This window comes from Sceloporus occidentalis, unplaced genomic scaffold (genome assembly GCF_023333645.1).
Source record: "Sceloporus occidentalis isolate IW3139 unplaced genomic scaffold, rSceOcc1.0.p SCAF_2, whole genome shotgun sequence".
In the NCBI taxonomy this organism is placed as follows: Eukaryota; Metazoa; Chordata; class Lepidosauria; order Squamata; family Phrynosomatidae; genus Sceloporus; species Sceloporus occidentalis.
Window position 1 is genome coordinate 260,981,883 of NW_028316982.1, and position 20,962 is coordinate 261,002,844.

The 20,962-nt window shown below is 43.7% G+C and overlaps 1 protein-coding gene across 2 annotated transcripts in view; it reads left to right on the forward strand.

Moving 5' to 3' along the window:
• NOX4 (NADPH oxidase 4) overlaps nt 1-20,962 on the forward strand; it is a 149,390-nt gene that overhangs the window by 14,331 nt on the left and 114,097 nt on the right. For both annotated transcript variants that reach the window (XM_089508261.1, XM_089508262.1), the window contains exons 3-4: nt 10,358-10,468; nt 11,976-12,060. In XM_089508261.1, the coding sequence (XP_089364387.1) occupies nt 10,358-10,468; nt 11,976-12,060 (196 nt within the window). The remainder of the gene's footprint in view (nt 1-10,357; nt 10,469-11,975; nt 12,061-20,962) is intronic.

The window sequence follows — 20,962 nt, forward strand, 5'->3', positions numbered from 1 at the left end:
GATACCCATCTCTCAACCACCTAAGTGCCCTTCACCATCAGGCAAGCTCACATGCCCAGGGTGTGTTTGAGTAGAAAGAGACACACAATAGAGAGGGAACACTGCCTCCTTTGGAAGTCAGTTCTGGAATTTGGAACCAGCCACTGAGAAGCTGCCCTTTCATGTCCCTACCAACTGTGTCCTAAGTGGTGGTGGCATCAAGAGAAAGATCCCCCAAAGATCTTAGAACCCAAGCAGGCTCTTATCAGAGAATCAGCTTTCCCATAGCCTGATCCTGAGTTGTATAATATTTTATAGGCTTTCACCACCACTTTCAATTGTGCCTGGAATCAAATCTGTAGCCAGTAAAACCATCATAATAAGGAGATGTAGACAGTAGACAGGCAACACATTTTGGGCCAGTTTCTGGTCACCTTTTTAGATAGCTTTATGTCATCCAGTTTCAAGGCTACCATTTCATATTTAGCTATCAGTGGGTAAGGCATCAGTTCCAATAGACCAGAGATGGGAATTTTACAAGTGATATCCAGAAACTTTTTTGTAGCCTCCAAGCTTTTCAAAAACTCTCATATATGCATGCATGTACCTATTAATTGGGAACATTTTTCTGCTCCAAATGGGCACTTCAGTCTTGGACACCTCCTAGAGTGGTAGTCTAATGATTATTCCTGTGATAAAGGCTGCTTTGAGTTGCAAATTTTGCCCAGTTTAGCATCCAAAAAAGGAGGTACTGTACTTCTGCAGGGGTAAAGATTTTCCCCATCCCCTATGACTATCCATCCCTGCAATTGAAATTATTTTGGGTTAGACATGTATAGACCTATATTTTAAGCAGGGCTATAGCTAGCAGGGATGGGTGGGTGGGATGAAGGCATTGTCTCCCAAACCATGAATTCATCCCCATGCAAGGAAAAAAAAAGAGGCACTGAAAGTGACCAAGGGAATGGAAACACAACAAATAAAGGAGTTGTCAGTGTGATTGATGTTCAGTGCCCTGCCCTCTGCTATGCTAGAAATGTAGGGATTGTGGGAAATTTTATGGGTTGGGAAAGAATTCTTATTTGCTCTCCCCATATAGCTACACCCCTGTAAGATTAGCCAGAGAGTCAAAGACTTTCACGGCCAGCACCCATAGTTTTTTTGTAGGTTTTTCGGGCTATGTGGTCATGTTCTGGAAGAGTTTATTCCTGACATTTTGCCAGCATCTGAAGATGCCAGCCATAGCTGCTGGCAAAATATCAGGAATAAATTCTTCCAGAACACAGCCACATAGTCCAAAAAACCCACCAAAAAAACAACAACCCAAAACTCCTGTTAGCCTGAGGGATTCATCCGAAGAAGATGCTCATTTTGTCTTTTTGCCTTGTGTTGTTAACTGTCATCAAATAGACTTTGACTTGTGGTGACCGTATGGAAGAGAGACCTCCAAGCTACCCAGTCATCAACTGAACTGCTCTGGTCTTGCAGACTCAGGGCTGTGGCTTCCTTAATTGAGCCCATCCACCCTTCTTCTTTTTTCCTGCTGTGCTCCACCTTACCAAGTCATATGCAGGCACACTTTATGCAGCTTTCAGCATACACTGAAAGCCACGCGGGGAGGAAGGGGTGGCATGTCCCATAGGGACTAATGGGGTATGCGCCTGGGCTCATGCATACGCGGAATTTGCTTTATGTGGGGGAGTCCGGAACAGATCCCCTGCGTAAAGCAAGGGCGCACTGTATTATTGCCTTTTCTAGTGAGTCATGTCTTCTCATAATATGTCCAAAGCACAACAGTTTCAGTTTTGTCATCTTGGCTTGTGGGAAGAGTCCAGGAATTCCAGTATCCATTTATTTGTCTTTTTGGCAGTCCATGGTATCAATAGAACTCTTCTCCAGCACCACATTTCAAATGAGTTTATTTTCTTCCTATCAGCTTTCTTCACTGTCCAGCTTTCACAGCCACACATAGAAATGGAAAATGCAATGGCATGGACAATTCTAACTTTAGTATTCAGTGATATATCTTGACACTTGAGGATCTTGTCTAGTTTCTTCGTAGCTGCTTTTTACGACTTCTAAGGCATAGGACTTACTTTGGAGAAATGGTAGCATCTGTGAATATGCATTTTGTGAATGAAAAAGCTTTCTTTCTTCCCATGTTGTCTGCTTGCCTGTTCAAGGAATGCTTCCTTATTGCAAAACAATTATGGCCTTTAAATTTTTTTCTAGCTTAGAATATATCCCAGATGTTCCATCAGTTTACTGGCCCTTGTTAAAAAAAAGAAGAAGATAATAACGAGGCCTCTGTATGTCCTCCTCTCTAATGTTACTGCATCCTGTCACTTTGTTCCCACTCACACATCATGGTAGTGAAAAAAAGGGGTAACACTTTACTTCTTGCTTGCATTTCCCTATTACTGAGCTTTCTCTTGAAATGATGGGGTGAAGGATCAGAAACCTATAGCCCGAGATTTTACAAGTGAAAATATGGATGTGCTCTGTATAACTAAATTCTTATACCAAGGATTATTGCCTTCCCTCAGGTCTTGCTCTAACAAGGAAGGTGAAAATCAGTTTCATTTTCACCTCACATTTGAGTGTTTTCTCTCTCTCTCTTTTCTTTCTTTCTTTCTTTTCTTTTCTTTTCTTTCTTTCTTTCTTTCTTTTTTTTTTTTGCATCCTTATGGCATTTCTCTCCTGGTTATGAAAAAGTCTGCAAATTTTGATAAAATTCTCATCTAAAAACAGTTGCCATCTTGTCTACAAAATTAAATCTTGTCATTAGTGGACGCCTGAAAGAATGGTGTGTGTGTGCCTTCTGGATGGAAAAAGCCACCTTTTTTAAATTAGACGTATTACTTCCATGTTCTGGCCCTTTGCATCCCTGCTTTTTCTGATATCAGATTAATATCAAAAGGGATGGTTAGAGCATACAACTGCGAGGGCACCCCATTGCTGGAAACTAGTGTTACCATAGAAGGAGATTTTGGAGTATCAGCATGGGAGAAACTCAAGAACATGTAGTCAGGATAGATCAATCAAGATTGGAATCTGCATAATCCCTTAACTGATAAGAGTGATGATGAGAAATAGACCTTATGTTTACAAATGAACACAAATCTAAATCTCTCCTGGAAGCTACCCCATAATCCTAAATTCTGCCCTAGGACAGGTTTTGCCTTGTAAATATGCCTGCTCAGGCACTCATACTTCAATCTCACTTGAGGTCAGTAGGACACTCTGTCTGTATCTCTCTGGACTCCTCAGCATAGCTGGTCATGCCACAATCTTAAAACAGCTTGCTGAGCCATTTTTTTTTCCTAATAGCCCACAACTGGAGCTCTGAATCTGGAATTGTAACATTATCTCTGCAACCCTATAAGTCACTATCAGCTACCACCTTTCATTTCATTAGCCCTTGAATGTTTGGGTGAGCAAGTGTCTTTTCATGGATGGTGATTACCTTTTATTCAATAATGAAACTTTTGGAAATTGCACTCTGGAGTTCTGTTTCTTGGAACTGGTGTACAATAGCAATAGCAGACATGATCCACCCTTTGAGTTGCCCAGGCCCTCTAGGCTGTTTTAAATTGTGCTGCTGTAATTCCCTTACTGAATATTAATTGTAGGTGCCCTCCCAGGACCCTAGCATTTTGACAGAGGATTGGGCACACAAGAGTTCTAGAAATATCCCCCAAATTAAGTTCTTCCTTTTTCAATACTGGCTGGAATCAACAGCTATTCCCACCACAGAAAGGACTATGTTTTATCTACCTAATTAGCTAATTAGGTGTTAAAAAGGAGAAATCTCTCAGGGAAAAAAAGAGAGATAGATGGTAGGCCTTGTTTTGCACTAACATCATTAAATGCACAAGGGTTCAAATCCAGACATTTAAGTGTGAAGTACAGAAAGTCCAGGGATAATAAATCTTTATGCTCTCAGTTTTTCCCCACACCTTTCTTTTCTTTTAAAATAATAATCTCACATTCTTTCATCCCTGATAAGAAGAGGTACTGAATTTTGGAAAATTCTTATTTAAAAAGGCCAAACTGAAAAAAAATTCCCCCTGATTTATAGCCCTACAAATAAGCATGGAGTAACAATGGTGGTGGCTGTTGATGGTGCTAGCTTGTGGTTTCTGTGTCAATGGGACAAGGAACCCAGCCTGGATACAGTGCATCTACACTGTAGGAATAATAATAATAATAATAATAATAATAATAATAATTTGTTTTATTTATATACCGCTATTCCAAAGATCATAGCAGTGAACAGCAAGTAAGCTAATTAGCAAGTAAGCTAATTTGCCCCCAACTGTCTGGGTACTCATTTTAGCGACCTCGGAAGGATGCAAGCCTGAGTCGAGCTTGGGCCCTTTTGCTGGTCTTGAACTCGCAACCTTGTGGTTTTGAGTGCATGGCTGCAGTACAGGCATTTAACCACTGCGCCACCAGGGCTCATCCTGCAGTTTGACACCACTTTAAGTGCTAATGCTCCATCCTGAGATGTGTAGTTTTAAAAGGTCTTTAGGCTTTTCTGCCAGAGTATTAGTGCCTCACAAAACTACAAATCTCAGGATTTGGTAGGATGGAGATATGGCAGTTAAAGTGAGGTCAAACTATATTATTTTTACAGTGTAGCTGTACCCTAAGTTTGGACTTTAAAACTGCTTTCCAAGGCACTGAACACTATGCCCCAAGTATGTTCAGCACTCTGGACAGGTCCTTTAATGATTGAACTACAGTATATCTCACAACTATAATAATATAAAACAATATATATAGGAAAAATTACTGCGTCTACACACTACATGTACTAACACTACAACAAAAAATAACAGAACATTTTAAAAAGCAATACATATGACTTCAACACTAGCTGATGATTATAGCTATTAAATTCTTTGACTTCCATATATATGTATACACACACACACACACACAGGTTGGGTCTTCCTTTTCCAGAATTCAAAAATCCAAATTATTAAAAATGTTGTGTATAAAATTCAGGCTATTTGTTTAAGATGTGAATGAAACATAAATAAATTTCGTGTTTAGCAATGCGTCCCATCTTCAAGCTATCTTATTATATACATATATGCAAATATAGGTATTCCAAAATGCAAACAACAACAAAACAAACAAACAAACAAAGAATCTGAAATCCCAAACACCTCTGATCCTAAGCATTTCAGATAAGGGAGACTCCACCTCTTCTATTTTTTATTATTTTAACAGTACTGCTTTTTAAAACTGCCTTTCATTATTTTAGCTATGTCTTACATTGTTTTTAAATGTTGTTTGTACTTTAATTCCATTTTTATTGTTGATATTTTGCATGTTTAACTGTATTGTATTTGAATTTGTAAGCTGAGGGGTACAAATAAAGTAGTTGCTGTTAGGATTGCCAGATCTCAGTATTTGCCCCCATGTCACCCATTTTCCTGGGTCACCTCCAGCTACATGGAGATGAGTGTGAAAATTCTCCAGTTGTAAGGGGAGCTCAGATCCAGGAAGATGGAAGGGCTTTGTACAAATCTCCAGTAGACTTCTACTTATTCTTCAGATCCTATAAATACAGTAGAGTAGCAGCTTGCTATCTTTTCCAAGGCTTAATTGATTTGTTGCTACAACTTGCAAAGACACTTCAGATGGTCATGTATTTACTTAGTTTCCTCCTTGCTTCAGGGCTCACCCTCTGCTCTGCATTCATTTCCGAGTAGAAATGAGTAAAATAGATTAAATGTTCCTTTCCCCTTGTCCCCCAGCAGATGAGAAGGAACAATCCCTTCATTTGTCTTGATTGGGAATAGCCTCTTTAGTTAAAATTTCCATCATCATTATCTGCTTGGAATATATGTTTTGTCTCGCTGTGTGTGAGTTTGAATGACAAGTTGAGAGGAACTGTGGTTGGTACTGTACTCAATGCATCATGATTCATGACATAGTCAGGGAGTATCCCTAGATCTCAGATTTTGGGTGGAAAACCTCAGGGCCTGGGATGATGCTGAACTGGCAACTTTAGTTGTTGTTCTTGTTGTTGGTACATGAGGCTGTTGCCTTTAGGGCAGTAGAGGACTGTCCTGTTGACAAAGTGCAGAAGCAAGATGCAACTTCCAGTCTGGTTGGTTTTTGTACATGGTTGGGAGTGAATGCCATCCTGTCTTCTCAAAACTGTGGTAGTTTTGAAGGTTTCACACATTCAGTAGTCCAGGATATTGGTTTGGAGAAGAGAAAGTATTGATCCTGTTTTCATTAAGCCATTTAGCTCTGTCTAGAATCTATAGATTCATACTTTGTTGTTGTTGTTGTGGTTGTGTGCCTTTAAGTCCTTTCTGACCTATGATGACCCTATGGCAAAGCCATCATGGGGTTTGCTTAACAAGATTTCTTCTGAGGAGGTTTGCCACTGCCTTCCTCTGAGGCGGAGAACATGTTGACTTGCCCATGGTCACCCAGTGGGTTTAATGTTCAAGATGGGAATTGAACCCTGATCTCCAGAGTCGTAGTCTTAACACTCAAACCATATGCCATGCTGGCTATAAATGTGCTAAGTGAATTAAGGCTCAGGGCTGACTATGAATTGAAATATACAGTCAGGAAAATCATGTGATGATGTTGGATGGCGCCATTTCAGAACAGAGATGGGAAAAAGCAGGTCTGATTGCACCAACTTCTTGCAAGTAGAAAACTAGCATAGTGAGGCAAGGGTAGCTGATAGTCTTTCTTCCCGAAACAGTTCTTCTTTGTCAGGCACCGACTCACTTCAGGTCAGAGACACAAGCTTCAGTAAAACAGAAAGCTTTATTAAAGAAACTGAAGGTGTTCACAGCATGGCATTATTGTCAGGACATAGGCACTTTAGTTTACAGTGTTTATTAAAAATGATTAGCAACTCAAATGTTTTTGCCTGCTACGCATTTGTCTTTAAACCAAAACATTCCCATTCCCAGAACTACCTTCCTTTCCTCTTTGTGTCAGGCATTTTAATCAAATTGACTTGAAAGTTCAAAGTGCATCTCTCACATCTGTTCATTAGCCAGTTACAAGAAATCAAAGATATAGCCATGTTAGTCTGTAGAATCAGTATGTAGAGAGATCTTGTAGCACCTTTGAGACTAGCAGAAAGAAAGAAGTTGGTAGCATGAGCTTTCGTAGACTTAAGTACCTGAAACACATAGCTGACCAAATGCATCTGAGGAAGTAGACTTTAGTTTGCAAAAGCTCATGCTGCCAACTTCTTTCTTTCAGTTAGTCTCAAAGGTGCTACAAAATCTCTCTACATACAGCTACAAGAAAGATAAACTTTCTTTCCACAGAGCATCACCACTTGTGAAGCATAACCCATCATCCAGTATTACCAGACAGGCAAATATGTAATATCTAACCAGGAATCATGGCAGGACCTATGATCCTGACAGTTTGCAAGGAGGTGTATTTTTTTTTATAATGACCAATACATTTGTGCCTCAGTTAACAAAACCTCTGTCAAAGAAGCTCTTTTTAATAAAATCTTTTTACACCCGACCAACCTCTTTTTTCTCTTTATCCTCTGATTAGCTGGGGTTTTTTTTAGCAGCATTTACATTGTGAAGATTGTGAAGGAGAGCTGCAGAATAATAGATTTGGGGTATCAGGTTTCAGCAGCATGGATGCAGTACAAAAAGCAATAAACAATGTGTGAGCTGGGAAAGAGTGGGATTTTCCAGTAGTTGGTTATACTGTAGCTGTATGTGCCTATTTACAACAGATAAGATTAATAGTATTTGCTTCCAGAGTTCCTTAGCAAATGTGTGTGAACAGAAAACAGAGAAAAAGAGAAAGCAGATAAGTGTGCCTCACCAGCTACCGCCAGCATGTCAGTATATAGAGAGCTATAAATTTAATGATTAAAATGGAAGTCATAAGAAAAGTGAAGGCTGATGAAAAGTGTTTTGTTAACTTATGCAATACAGAGCTTTAAAACACATATCAGAAATAATCCCATTTGAGATTGCTTTAACTGCCCTGGGTCAGTGGTAGGGAATCTTTGTAGTTTATTGTGGCACCAGAGCTCTCTGACTGTTAGAATCCTGGTGTATTCTACCAGATATATAGTGGTTGTGGATAATGGGGGCTAGGTTAGGCTTAACTTGGCTTGTAGAGGGAAAGCTGGGTTGTAACTGTTAGCTCCAGGTGGTGCTTATCGGGTGGCCTTGAAGGCCTGGTTCTCAGAGGTTTGGAATGCAGTCTCTAGGTTGGGGAGATGAGCTATGGAGGGAGGAGTTGTGATGGATGGGAACCAGGGAGGAATGGGAGGGCTTTTGCTAGCGCGGGCTTTTGCCTGTGGGAGGAGTAGTTTGCCAAGGGGGATTTATGCATTGGGTTGGTTGGGAGGGGTCAGTCTCAGCTAAGAAGCTGAGTGATGTGGAATTTCTGATTCTGGAACCATCAATAAAGTACTGTTGATTTATCAATTAAGCTGAATGGTTGATTGTCCAGGATTCTGGTCCCCACTCTGACAGAAAAGGCTAAATGTTTCACAAAACTACGGTTCCCAGAATTCCCTAGCATTGAGCCAGGGCAGTTAAAGTGGTCTCAAATTGTATTATTTCTACAATGTGTTTTGGGCCTTACTTAATCTGGTTGTTTCATTTCAGATATAGTTAGTTTTGAATAAAAGGTTTGCTGAAACACATTGAACTGCTCTTTTTGTGTGACACTAGCCTTACATTTCTCACCTCACATTGGACCCTTGTTATACGTTTGGTTCCAATATCCCCCGTGGATAACAAAATCCGTGTATGCTCAAGTCCCATTAAATATAATGACATAGCAAAATGGTGTCTTTTATAAAAAATGGAAAATCAATGTTTGATATTTGAAATTTATACTTTTTTGGAACATTTTCAAACTGTGGATGCTTGAATCCGTGTATAAAAAATCCGTGTATAAGAAGGGCCGACTGTATTTCTACTTCTGGTACCAAACTTTCTGTTAAAGAACTAATGCCTAGAAATACATCTGTTTAGTTAACTGGGGTGTACCTCTAGTTAACACCCCTCTGCAATTTGAAATGGCTCAGGAAAGTCAGAGTTCTCCAGACAGTGTATGTTTTGTTATGTCTGCTAAACATCAGAATGGTTTGTTATGCGGCATGCCTGCTAAACATCTCACACTGATGTTAGAAGGAACACGACTGCTGCATTTGCCATTTGGAGCTCGCTGGAAAGCAGATTGCCAGGATTATTGGGTTCTTTGTGGGCGCTGAAGACATGTGCTTGGACATTATATTCATGCAGAGGCTAGAGAGTAACAGTTGCCAGCGGAAGAGTGAGTCTGGCCATTTGTCCCATGTGATGCCACGTGAACTCAGCAGACTATTGCAAGGCAGAGTATACACATAGCCACAGCTATATGCATGTCCTCTCAAGTGGACTCGAGGGCTGCTCCCACATTTTTTTTGTTGCTTTTATTACAAAAAAAATAATAAGACTTAAATCTCTGTAACATTACTTTCCTTACAGAGATCTAAGGGGAAACATTCGGGAAGTATTTTATATAGTTAGGCAAAGACTTGTAGCATAGCCTTTGTGTGAGGCCTCAGAAAAGTTGCCTTTTGGACTGCAGCTCCCAGAATCCAGTGGCTGTGTTGGCTGGAAGATTCTGGAAATAGTAGTGCAAACAGGTATCTTATTAAATCTCTGTTTTATTCATAGGAAGTCCAGTACAAGTTCAAGTTCTGGTTGTATTTGGTCAGAACTTGAAAAGGTAACCTATTGGACTGCAAGCCCCATAATGACTGGAGATTCTGGAAGTTGTATCCAAAAGGAATCCTATTTAGGTTCTGCATTTTGACGAAGAGTAATGTTTGGTTTCCTGTACTGTATCCTGCGTTGAATTACAATGTGTGCTTTTGTTATTTTAAAGAAACATGCTTATCTTTCTGCTTATTTTATTTCTGTCAGTAAATATACAGGTTGAGTTTCCTGTATCCAAAATGCTTGGGACCAGTAGTGTTTTGGATTTAGGAGTTCTTTGGATTTTGGAATATTTGCATATACATAATAAGATATCCTGTAGATGGAATTCAAGTCTAAACACAAAATTCATTTATATTTTATATACACCTTATACATATACATAATATTTTTAATAATTTTATGCAGGAAATAAAATTTGTGTACATTGAACCAGTAGAAAGCAAGTGTTATTATCTCAGCCACCCATGGAAAAAGGAATTTGGAGTATTTCAGATTTAGCTGGGTACAGGAGACTTAAGCTGTACCTCCCACCTTTCAGTTGAAAATATCTCTGGCTTCTCCCATATATTAAAAAGCCCCCCCCCTCAAAAAAAAAACTCCTCCCAATTTTAACCCTTGCTGTTTTTGTTCAGCTAGGATTGTGCCTCAGCAGAGCTTCTGCATCTGTCCTTAACCTCAACTGCAGCCTGGTCCTGCTGCCTGTGTGCCGGATTCTTCTCGCTTTCCTTCGGGGGTCTCAAAAAGTAAGAGAGAACAATTGCAGAGCACTTGGGTCACCATGAGCAAATGGGTAATAGTAATGGACAACAGCTTGTCCCTTGAGCTTGCGATGGATTGTGGACTGTCAAAAGATGAGCTTCATCACATTGTTGCTATTCTAGATTTATTATTAGACCATATATTTGAAAAACCTTTTTATATCCTGGCTACAGATTATTGTAGTCATACCCTGTCTCTTCTTGACTGGATGAAATAAATCATGCAATTCACACTAAGGATATAAGGAGCAACCAAATAATAAAAGTCTTATGTGTAGCCATTCAGTAAAATGTATTGTAGAAGATTGTGGACTGATGTATATGGTTATTTTAGCCATTAAATCTTTATTGTACACACATGTTGTGAGTCTTCAAGTCATTTCTGACTTATGGAGACCCAAAGGTGAACTTATCATGAGGTTTTCTTGGTGAGGTTTGTTCAGAGGAAGCTTGCCTTTGCTTTCTTCTAAGGCTGAGAGAGTATGGCTCACCCAAAGTCACTCAATTGCTTTCCATGGCTGAACAGGGATTTGAACCCTTGTCTAAGTCCAGTGCTCAAACAACTACTTTGCTGGCTCTCACATATGTCACTACTTCCTCAGTTAATTGGTTTTGTGTTCCTAGTCATTAGTTCTCCATCATACTTCCAATCTAAATATCCCAAGTAGAGGTGGTTATTTCTCCTCAGGGTTGGTCATGCTGTCTGGAGAATTGTGGGAGCTATGCTTCAAACAAGTAACTTTTCCAAAAAACTGCTTTTGATTTGAGCAGAGTTGAACAGCTTTCCACATAACCTGGAGAAGAGATGAATGAAAGCTAACTTGTGACGTGGAATTGTAGTCCCATTTTTAAAAATGTTGATTCCCCCTAAATTAAGACCTTAGTCTAGGAGATGTTGTTGGACTGAAAATCCCATCAACCCCAGCCAGCATAGTCAATGATGTGGAATGCTGTGAGATGCAATCCAACAAAATTTAGAGGGCTACATAGTTCTTACCCCCTGTTCTTGGTAGTCCTAGTTAGAGTAGTCTTACTAAATAAAACTGTTGACTAACCCAAGTTAAGCACTGATTTAGTGAATCCACTCTAGATTGTACTAACAACAGGATTTAACTTGGTCTTAAACGTCTATCCAAAATCTGGCTTCTAGCAGATTCCATTTGTTCTCCATAATCTTCTCCATTATTTCTTTTTGGTGAGGAATGCTGGGAATTGCAGTCCCACCAAATGGAAAGAATACTGGAGTTGAAGTCATAGAATCTTGACTACAAATGGAAGGTCAGCACTGTGTAAATCTACAGCGCTATATAAATGAAGCATAATAATAATAATAATAATAATAATAATAATAGTAATAATAATAATAATGACCATCTAGGAGTACACCGCTGAAGCAGGACTCCACAATTGGCTTCCACTGCTCTAGGCAGGTGATGACTTTTACTTGTCCCCCTTTTCAACAAGTGGTGACTTGACGTTCTTTTTTTCCCAGGTGCCCAGCCGAAAAACCAGGAGGCTGCTGGATAAAAGCAAAACTTTTCACGTTACGTGCGGTGTGATGATCTGTATCTTCTCAGGTGTGTTGGTCTAGTGCCAGAAGCACAAGTTCTTTCTGTGAAGTACATTAGAAGTTCCCAAGCATTCTGTGGCTTTTCTTCAGCAGTACATGAGGGGGTACTCTTGTTCCACATTTCTCTTGTAGAAAACTGGAAGTGTTTTACCAGAGTTTTCTTTTCTTTGGGAGGAAGAGGTCTACATTTAAAAACCTCTGAGCTCTGAAGGAGTGCCTTTTATAAATTTTGCATTTAAAAACCCTGCCGAAAGCTCGATGGCACAGAACTGATCCCAGATCAAGCACAGCCAATTTAAACAAAGCAACACAGAAGTGAGGGTTGTGTGGGCAGACACAGATTTATTCTCTGCAGTGGATACCTGTCAGATATTCTGACCCTACTGTCTTGTCAGTTTTAGCTGTCTGCCTCCACTTAAAAGGCACAACTGTTGCCTTACATATTGGTCCATTAAATTGCCTACAGAGAGGAATTTATGAACCCACTTGCTGAGGGCTCATCCAAGATAGTTTACTGCTAAAGAGAAGACAACAAACCTCCCCTTTCCTCAGTCCATTTATAGAGGAGATAGGACTGGCAGTTGAATTTTACTTTTAACCAGAGCTTGGCAAAGTTACTTTTTTTAAAGACTACTGCTCCCAGCTGGATCTTTTAGGTGACAGAATGAATTAATTTTGAAAAATTTCCAAACTGTGTCTCAAACAATCTTTCCCAGTAAATTAAAAAAAAAATTATGAAAATTGAGTATTGCATTTAACTGCCAAAAAATGCAGCATGAAAGGAGACGTTTCTAGGGCATTAGAACTGTGCTGAAAATGTTGGAAGGTGTAGTTTCTGTGAGTTGTAGTTTGAATGACGTTGCTTCTTTGGCCAAAAGGCATGAGAGGCATTGAGGAAAGAGGCACCAGCTTCGTTGAGGCTGGTTGGTGATTTGAAGATGCCTTTTGTTGTTATGCATCAGTCTGGTTGGCTTCAGTGTAATAGTGACCCTACGAATGAGAGACCTCTAAAAGACACTGTTACTAACAACCTTGCTCAGGTCTTGCAGATTCAGAGCTGTGGCTTCCTTGATTGAATCTACCCACATGTAATGTGGTTTTCCTCTTTTTCTCTTGCCTTCCACTGTATCCTCTTTTTCAAGGAGTCATGTCAGGAGATTCCATCTAAACATTAGGATGAACTTCCTGATGGCAAGAGCTCTTTAACACTGGAATGCCCTGCCTCTGAGTGTGATGGACTCTCCTTCTTTAAGGTTTTTAAACAGAGGCTGTATGTTGGGAGTGCATTGATCCAGTCTTCCTGCATGGCAGAAGGTTGGACTGGATGGTACTTGTGGTTTCTTCCAAATCTATGTTTCTATCTCATGATGTGTCCAAAGTGCAGCAACTTCTGTATACTGTTGTCATTATGGATTCTAGGGAGAGATCAGACTTGATTTCCCTTGAAACCCATTTCTTTGTCCCTTTGGCAGTCCATGCTATTGATAGAACTCTCCTCCAGTGTCACATTTCAAAAGCGTTCCCCCCATCCCTTTGAGCTTTCTACACTGTCCAGCATTCACATCTATTCATAGAAAGCTGAAATACTATGGCATGGATGATTCAGTTATGTATCTTCATATTTGAGAATTTTAACTAGCAAGTAGCAATAGAAAGTACATTTGTATACCACATATCAGTGCACTTAAACACTCCCTAAATACAAAGTGTATGCTAACTAATAATAATAATAATAATAATAATAATAATAATAAATGTTTATTTATAAACCGCTTTTCCAATGATCAAAGCGGTGTACATGTCATTAATCAAACAGTAAAACAGTAAAAAAGTCTACATCATAAAATACATATTAAAATAGAATTAAATTCAAACGACAGTAAAAACATCAGATAAAAAACTGTTAAAAACATAGCAATCTATTAAAACCAAACTGCAGAAACAATAGGGGAGGTAGAATCTTAGATGGAATTGGGAGGGTAGGCTTGTTGAAAGAGATAAGTCTTTAAAGCCTTCTTGAAGGCTTCCACCGTTCCACTGTGGCGGATATCTTCAGGGAGGGCATTCCATAAGGAGGGCGCTGCAGCTGAAAATGCCCGTTGCTGTGTTGTTACCAATCTCACCTTAGGGTAGTCGAGTAAACATTTTCCTGTAGTTCTGAGCGTGCGGGGAGGATTACGTAGGGAGAGGCGTTCCCTCAAGTAACCCGGGCCCAAGCCATTTAGGGCTTTAAAGGTAATAACCAACACTTTGTATTGGGACCGGAAACGTATAGGCAGCCAGTGTAAAGATTTTAAAACAGGTGTTATATGGTCGGACCTCGGTGTCCCCGTAATTAACCTGGCTGCAGCCCCCTTTGGCCTCCTCGCCGGACCCTGTAGCCAAGCCGCGCTTTGCCGGGCGGCCTCCTCCCGGGGTGTCGGAGGTGCGCATGTGCGCACCGCCCCGGGAGCGCCGCCCACGGACTGGGGAGCACCGCAGCGGAACTCTTTGTTTTGGCGCTTTGGCCTCAGGTGGTAGCCGGGGAGCGGGTCCCCTTTAAGACTCTGGGGGGAAGGCTAGGAGTGAGAGCTCGCCAGGTGAGAGCGGCAAGCTCATAAGCCGGACGCCGGACCTCCTCGCCACGCCCCCTCTTTGGCCTCCTCGCTGGACCCTGTAGCCAAGCCGCGCTTTGCCGGGCGGCCTCCTCCCGGGGTGTCGGAGGTGCGCATGTGCGCACCGCCCCGGGAGCGCCGCCCACGGACTGGGGAGCACCGCAGCGGAACTCTTTGTTTTGGCGCTTTGGCCTCAGGCGGTAGCCGGGGAGCGGGTCCCCTTTAAGACTCTGGGGGGAAGGCTAGGAGTGAGAGCTCGCCAGGTGAGAGCGGCGAGCTCATAAGCCGGACGCCGGACCTCCTCGCCACGCCCCCTCTTTGGCCTCCTCGCCGGACCCTGTAGCCAAGCCGCGCTTTGCCGGGCGGCCTCCTCCCGGGGTGTCGGAGGTGCGCATCTGCGCACCGCCCCGGGAGCGCCGCCCACGGACTGGGGAGCACCGCAGCGGAACTCCGCAATTGCGCAGCTGTTCAGTTTTTACGGGGCTAGGGAGGCTGTTGGTTAGCTTGGGCAGAGGATGCCTGCAGTGGCTAACCTCTGCCCCTTATTTGCTGGTGTAGGGTGGGTGGGGGGAGGTCATGGACGCGGGGGATGCATGGGCTGGGGAGGAAGGGGACAACATCACTCTGAGCGGAGCTCCTATTGAGGTAGTGTGGGGCAGGGGGAGATATGGCGGTGGGAGGAGGGACATGCGTTCCAGGGGAAGGCGAGATCGATGCCTCATATCCATCTCTCCTTCCGGTCCCCCTCCCAACCTAAGGGACCTGAGGGTCGCTCCAACCGTGCCACAAACCCTGTCACTGCTCCTGTGCAATGCCAGATCAATTAACAAGACCCACATCCTCCACGACTTGCTGGAGGACCGAAGTTCTGATCTGGCTTGCATTACCGAGACCTGGCTGGGGCCTGAAGGGGATGCTGTGTGGGCTCAGGCCCTGCCTGCCGGGTTCTCGGTGAAGGACCAGCCCAGGTTAGGTGGGCGGGGGGTGTGTGGCCTTGATACATAGGAACACCGTGTCCCTCACTAGGAACCACATAAGACAGACGTCCTATATCGAGTGTATTTACCTGACCCTTAAAGCTAGGGACAGTCTAGGGATTCTGTTGGTGTATCGGCCACCCCGTGCGCTAACGGACTCCCTTAACAAGTTGACACAGCTGGTCGCTGAGCTGATGTTGGAGACGCCCAGGCTACTTGTCCTGGGCGACTTCAACATCTCTCTCACGGCCAGCTATGTTCCACCCGGTGCGGCTCGCGAATTCATGGATACCATGGCGGCCATGGGCCTGTCCCAGCTAATTCAGGGTCCTACGCATTGTGCGGGTAATACTCTCGATTTGGTCTTCTGTTCGCATGTGGAAAATCCGTGGGTGGAAATATTTGATATTTCCCCCTTGCCATGGACGGATCACTTCCTGGTTGAGGTGAAAATCAAGGTCTCTACCCAGATCCCTCCCGGGGGTGGTGGACCTATTAGGATGGTCCACCCTCGAAGGCTGATGGAACCCAAAAGGTTCCAGGAAGCCCTAGAGGGACACATGGTTGGAAGTGACGGCGATTCTGTTGATGCCCTGACTGGTATCTGGAATACCGGTCTCTCGAGGGCTATACACAGTATCGCTCCCAAGCGCCCTCTCAGACCCGCTTCCAAACGCAAGCCCTGGTATACGGAAGATCTCCGGGCAAGGAAGCGGGAGCTGCGACGGCTAGAGTACCGTTGGCGGAAACACCTTCGCTTACACGACAAGACTCTCCTAGCCCAACGGTTAGAGGACTACGGAGAGGCGATACGAGCAGCAAAGAATTCGTTCTATGGTGCTCGTATCGCGTCCGCGGAGTCGCGTCCAGCAGAGTTGTTCAGGGTAGTCAGGGAGCTCACTCAGCTCCCTCCTGCCCTGAACCAGATCCTTGAACCTTCTAAGGCCTGCTGCGACTTATTTAACAACTTCTTCGCGGATAAAACTTCTCGTATAAGCGAAGGTCTTAACGCCGACATTCAGGCAGAACCTAACGTAGAGGCGTCCAGGGCCTCCATGGACTTAGTTAAGCTGGATCGGTTTGAGTCGGTTAGTACCGAGGATGTGGACAAGATCCTCGGAAGTGTTCGGAAGACAACCTGCTCTCTCGATCCCTGCCCCTTGTGGCTAGCAGCCCAGGGGGGACCGGCTGTAACTTCATTGTTACGCCGGATAATTAATACATCTCTGAGGGAAGGGCAATTTCCATCTGTCCTTAAATTGGCCGTAGTAAAACCTTTGTTAAAAAAGCCCTCTCTCGACCCCCTGGTGTATAATAATTATTGGCCTGTTTCACTGCTGCCATTTGTAGGGAAGGTGATCGAGAGGGCGGTTGCAATCCAGCTTCAGGGGGTCTTGGATGAAACGGATTATCTGGACCCATTTCAAACTGGCTTTCGGGCAGGTTATGGGGTTGAGACGGCCATGGTCGCCTTGGTCGATGATCTCCGTCTGGGCATCGACAGGGGAAGCGTGTCCCTGTTGGTGCTCTTGGACATCTCAGCGGCTTTCGATACCATAGACCATGGTATCCTTCTGGGACGCCTGGCAGAGGTGGGAATCGGGGGCACTGCGCTCCAGTGGTTCCGGTCCTACCTCTCCGGGAGGTCCCAGATGGTGCAGCTGGGAGACATGTGCTCCGATGAGAGGGCCCTTAAAACTGGGGTCCCTCAAGGAGCCATTCTGTCTCCCATGCTATTTAACATCTACATGAAACCGCTGGGAGAGATCATCCGGAGACATGGGGCGCGGGGTTATCAGTACGCTGATGACACCCAAATAATTTTCTCTATGTCTCCGACTGATGCAGTGACTGAGGATGGCGTCTCTCCTCTCGTGGCCTGTCTGGAGTCAGTAATGGGCTGGATGAGGGAAAACCGACTCAAGCTGAATCCAGAGAAAACGGAGGTACTTGTGATAGGTTCCCCTGGTCCAGGAATGGCGGTGGTTCCACCTTTCCTGAACGGGGTCACGCTCCCTGTGAAGGACTCCGTGCGCAGTCTGGGGGTGCTTCTTGACTCGTCGCTTCACCTGACTGCTCAGGTGAATGCGACGGTCAAGAGCACCTGCTATCAGCTTCGGCTTCTTCGCCAGCTGCGCCCATACCTGGCCCAGAGGGACCTTGAAACTGTGGTACATGCCCTGGTAACCTCGAGATTGGATTTCTGCAATGGACTCTACATGGGACAGCCCTTGTACCAAACCCGGAAGCTTCAATTGGTGCAGAACATGGCTGCAAGGCTGGTCACTGGCACGCCCAGGGCCAGCCATATAACACCGGTTTTAAAAAACCTCCATTGGCTGCCCATTCGCTTCCGGGCGCAATACAAGGTGCTGGTAATGACCTATAAAGTCCTAAATGGCTTGGGCCCAGGATACCTGAAGGACCGCCTCTCCCCATACATTCCGCCTCGCACCCTCAGAACATCTGGGCAGCAACTCCTTAGGGTTCCCGGGGCGAGGTTATCCTCCACTTCTAGGAGGTCTTTCTCCATCGCCGCCCCGGCCCTTTGGAACACGCTGCCCATAGAGCTCCGCTCAGTCACCTCCCTGGCCCAATTCAAACGGGAGCTGAAGACTCACCTGTTTAAAATCGCATTCCCCGATTAAGTCCTCATAGGCCCCCCCGCCGTAAAGGCCGCACAGGCATTGGTTGGCTAACCCGGGGGCATTTGTTGTTGTTTTATCCTTGTACTGTTTTGTAATTTTAAAATCGTTTTATTGGAATTTCTTATGTATTTTTAAATGTTGTGAACCGCCCTGATCTTACGGAAGGGCGGTATACAAATAAAACATTTATTATTATTATTATTATTATTATTATTTTGAATCAGCTGCAGTTTCCGAACCTGATACAAAGGTAGCCCCATGTAGAGTGCATTGCAGAAATCCAAACGAGAGATTACCAGCACATGTACTACCTTTTCTAGGTCCCTCCGGTCCAGACAGGGACGTAGTTGGCAAATCAGCCGGAGCTGATACCAAGCACTCCTGGCCATCGCATCTATTTGAGATGATAAATGTAGGGATGGATCCAGGAGTGCTCCCAAACTACGTACTTTGTCCTTCATGGGAAGTTTAATCCCATCAAGGACAGGATGACAAATTTCCCTGCCCGGGCTAGGGGAGCCTATCGAGAGTACCTCTGTTTTCTCTGGATTCAATCTGAGTTTGTTTTTCCTCATCCAGCCCATTATTGCCCCCAGGCAGGCATCCAGAGGAGAGATGCCTTCCTTAGTCACTGTTTCAGTCGGAGACATGGAGAAATAGATCTGGGTGTCATCAGCGTACTGATAACACCAAGCTCCATGGCTCCGGATGATCTCTCCCAGCGGCTTCATGTAAATATTAAATAGCATGGGGGACAGAATGGCGCCCTGAGGGACGCCTGATGTAAGCTCTCTTTTACGAGAGCAACTGTCCCCCAGCCTCACCATCTGGAACCTACCCGAGAGATAGGATCGGAACCACTGGAGCACAGTGCCTCCGATACCTAATTCTCCCAGGCGTTCCAGAAGGATACCATGGTCGATGGTATCGAAGGTCGCTGAGATGTCCAAGAGCACCAACAGAGTAGTATCTCCTCTGTCAGTGGCCAGACGGAGATCATCGACTAAGGCGACCATGGCAGTCTCAACTCCGTAACCAGCTCTGAAGCCAGTTTGAAATGGGTCAAGATAATCGGTTTCATCCAAGACTGCCTGGAGTTGAGAAGCAACTGCCCTCTCAATCACCTTGCCCAGAAATGGTACAAGGGAGACCGGTCTATAGTTACTCATAGATAGGGGATCAAGGGAAGGTTTCTTCAATAGAGGCTTTACCACAGCCTGTTTCAATGATGGTGGAACACAACCTTCCCGAAGAGATGTATTTATAATTAGATGGAGAGCGAATTTTATAACATCTCCTCCCTGCACGGTCAACCAAGATGGGCAAGGGTCAAGGGGGCAAGTTGTCTTTCTCAAACCTCCAAGGAGCTTGTCTACGTCCTCGGTACTCACAAACTCGAATTGATCCAGAATAACCTTGTTGCCAGAGGCGCTGGATACCTCTACTGATGGTTCTGCTTGAAAACTGATGTCCAGATCAGCCCTTATCTGAGAGACTTTGTCAGCAAAGAAGTTGTTAAAAGTGTCACAGCAGGCAATGGTTGGTTCAAGCAAAGGGTTCTGGGTGGCAGGGGCTTGAGTTAATTCCCTGACCACCCTGAACAGCTCTGCCGGACGAGACTCTGCTGACGCAATCCGTGCAGCACAGAAAGCATCCCTAGCTGCACCGACTGCCACTCCGTAGGAACGCAACATGTTCTCATGGAGTGTTCTGTCAGATAATTTCTGATGTTTCCAACAAGCTGGGTACTCATTTTAGCAACCTTGGAAGGATGCCAGGCTGAGTCGACCTGGCTGGAATTGAACTCCCAACCTTGTGGCTGTGAGTGAGTGGCTGCAGTACCAGCATTTAACTACTTTGTCACCAGGGCTCCTGTAACTAGTATTTTCACAGCTGCCCTTTGAAGTATTAGCCTTCTTAAGATTTCTTGACTATGGTCTGCATTTTGAATGCTGGTTGAGCCAAAGTATAGAAAATCTTTAACAATGTCAAATCATTCATCACCTATTAAAGTTAATTTAAATCTTCAGTGATAGTTTTCGTTTTTATAACATTAATCTGTAACCCTGTATTTGCACTTTCCTCAGTAGTAGTTCCCATCCTTTGCTGTTTTCTGCATTTAATATGGTATCTGTATATTTTAAATTGTTGTTTCTTCCTCAGATTTTCACACCTCTTTCTGTATGGTATGTTCTTCATATAAATTAAACAGATAGGGTGATATGATGCATCTTTATCTGACTTCCATGCCAACTAGAAACAATTTTCTTTTTTTATAAGGTGCCCTGACAGTGACGTCTTGTACAGAGCACAGATAATGCACCAAGTCAATCAAATGGTGTGCCATTCCCTCCATTTTAGTTTATTTGTTGAGAATGACCCATAGTTTTTCATTATCTACACAATCAAAGACTTTGCTATAATCTGTAAAACCTAGTCTGATTTTCTTCTGAAATTCTTCAGTGGGCACCAATAGGCAACAGTGTGATGTCTAGTGCCTTTCCCTTTTCGGAATCCTTTTTGGGCACCTAGTACTTCATTCTCCATCTGTGGTAATAGTTTTATGGTAGAATTCAGAGGCATAGCTATGTTAGTGTGGAATATCAGTATGCAAAGTGATTTATAGCACTTTTGAGACTAGCTATGTGAAAGAAGTTATAGCATAAGCTTTTATAGACTTCTGTAGATGC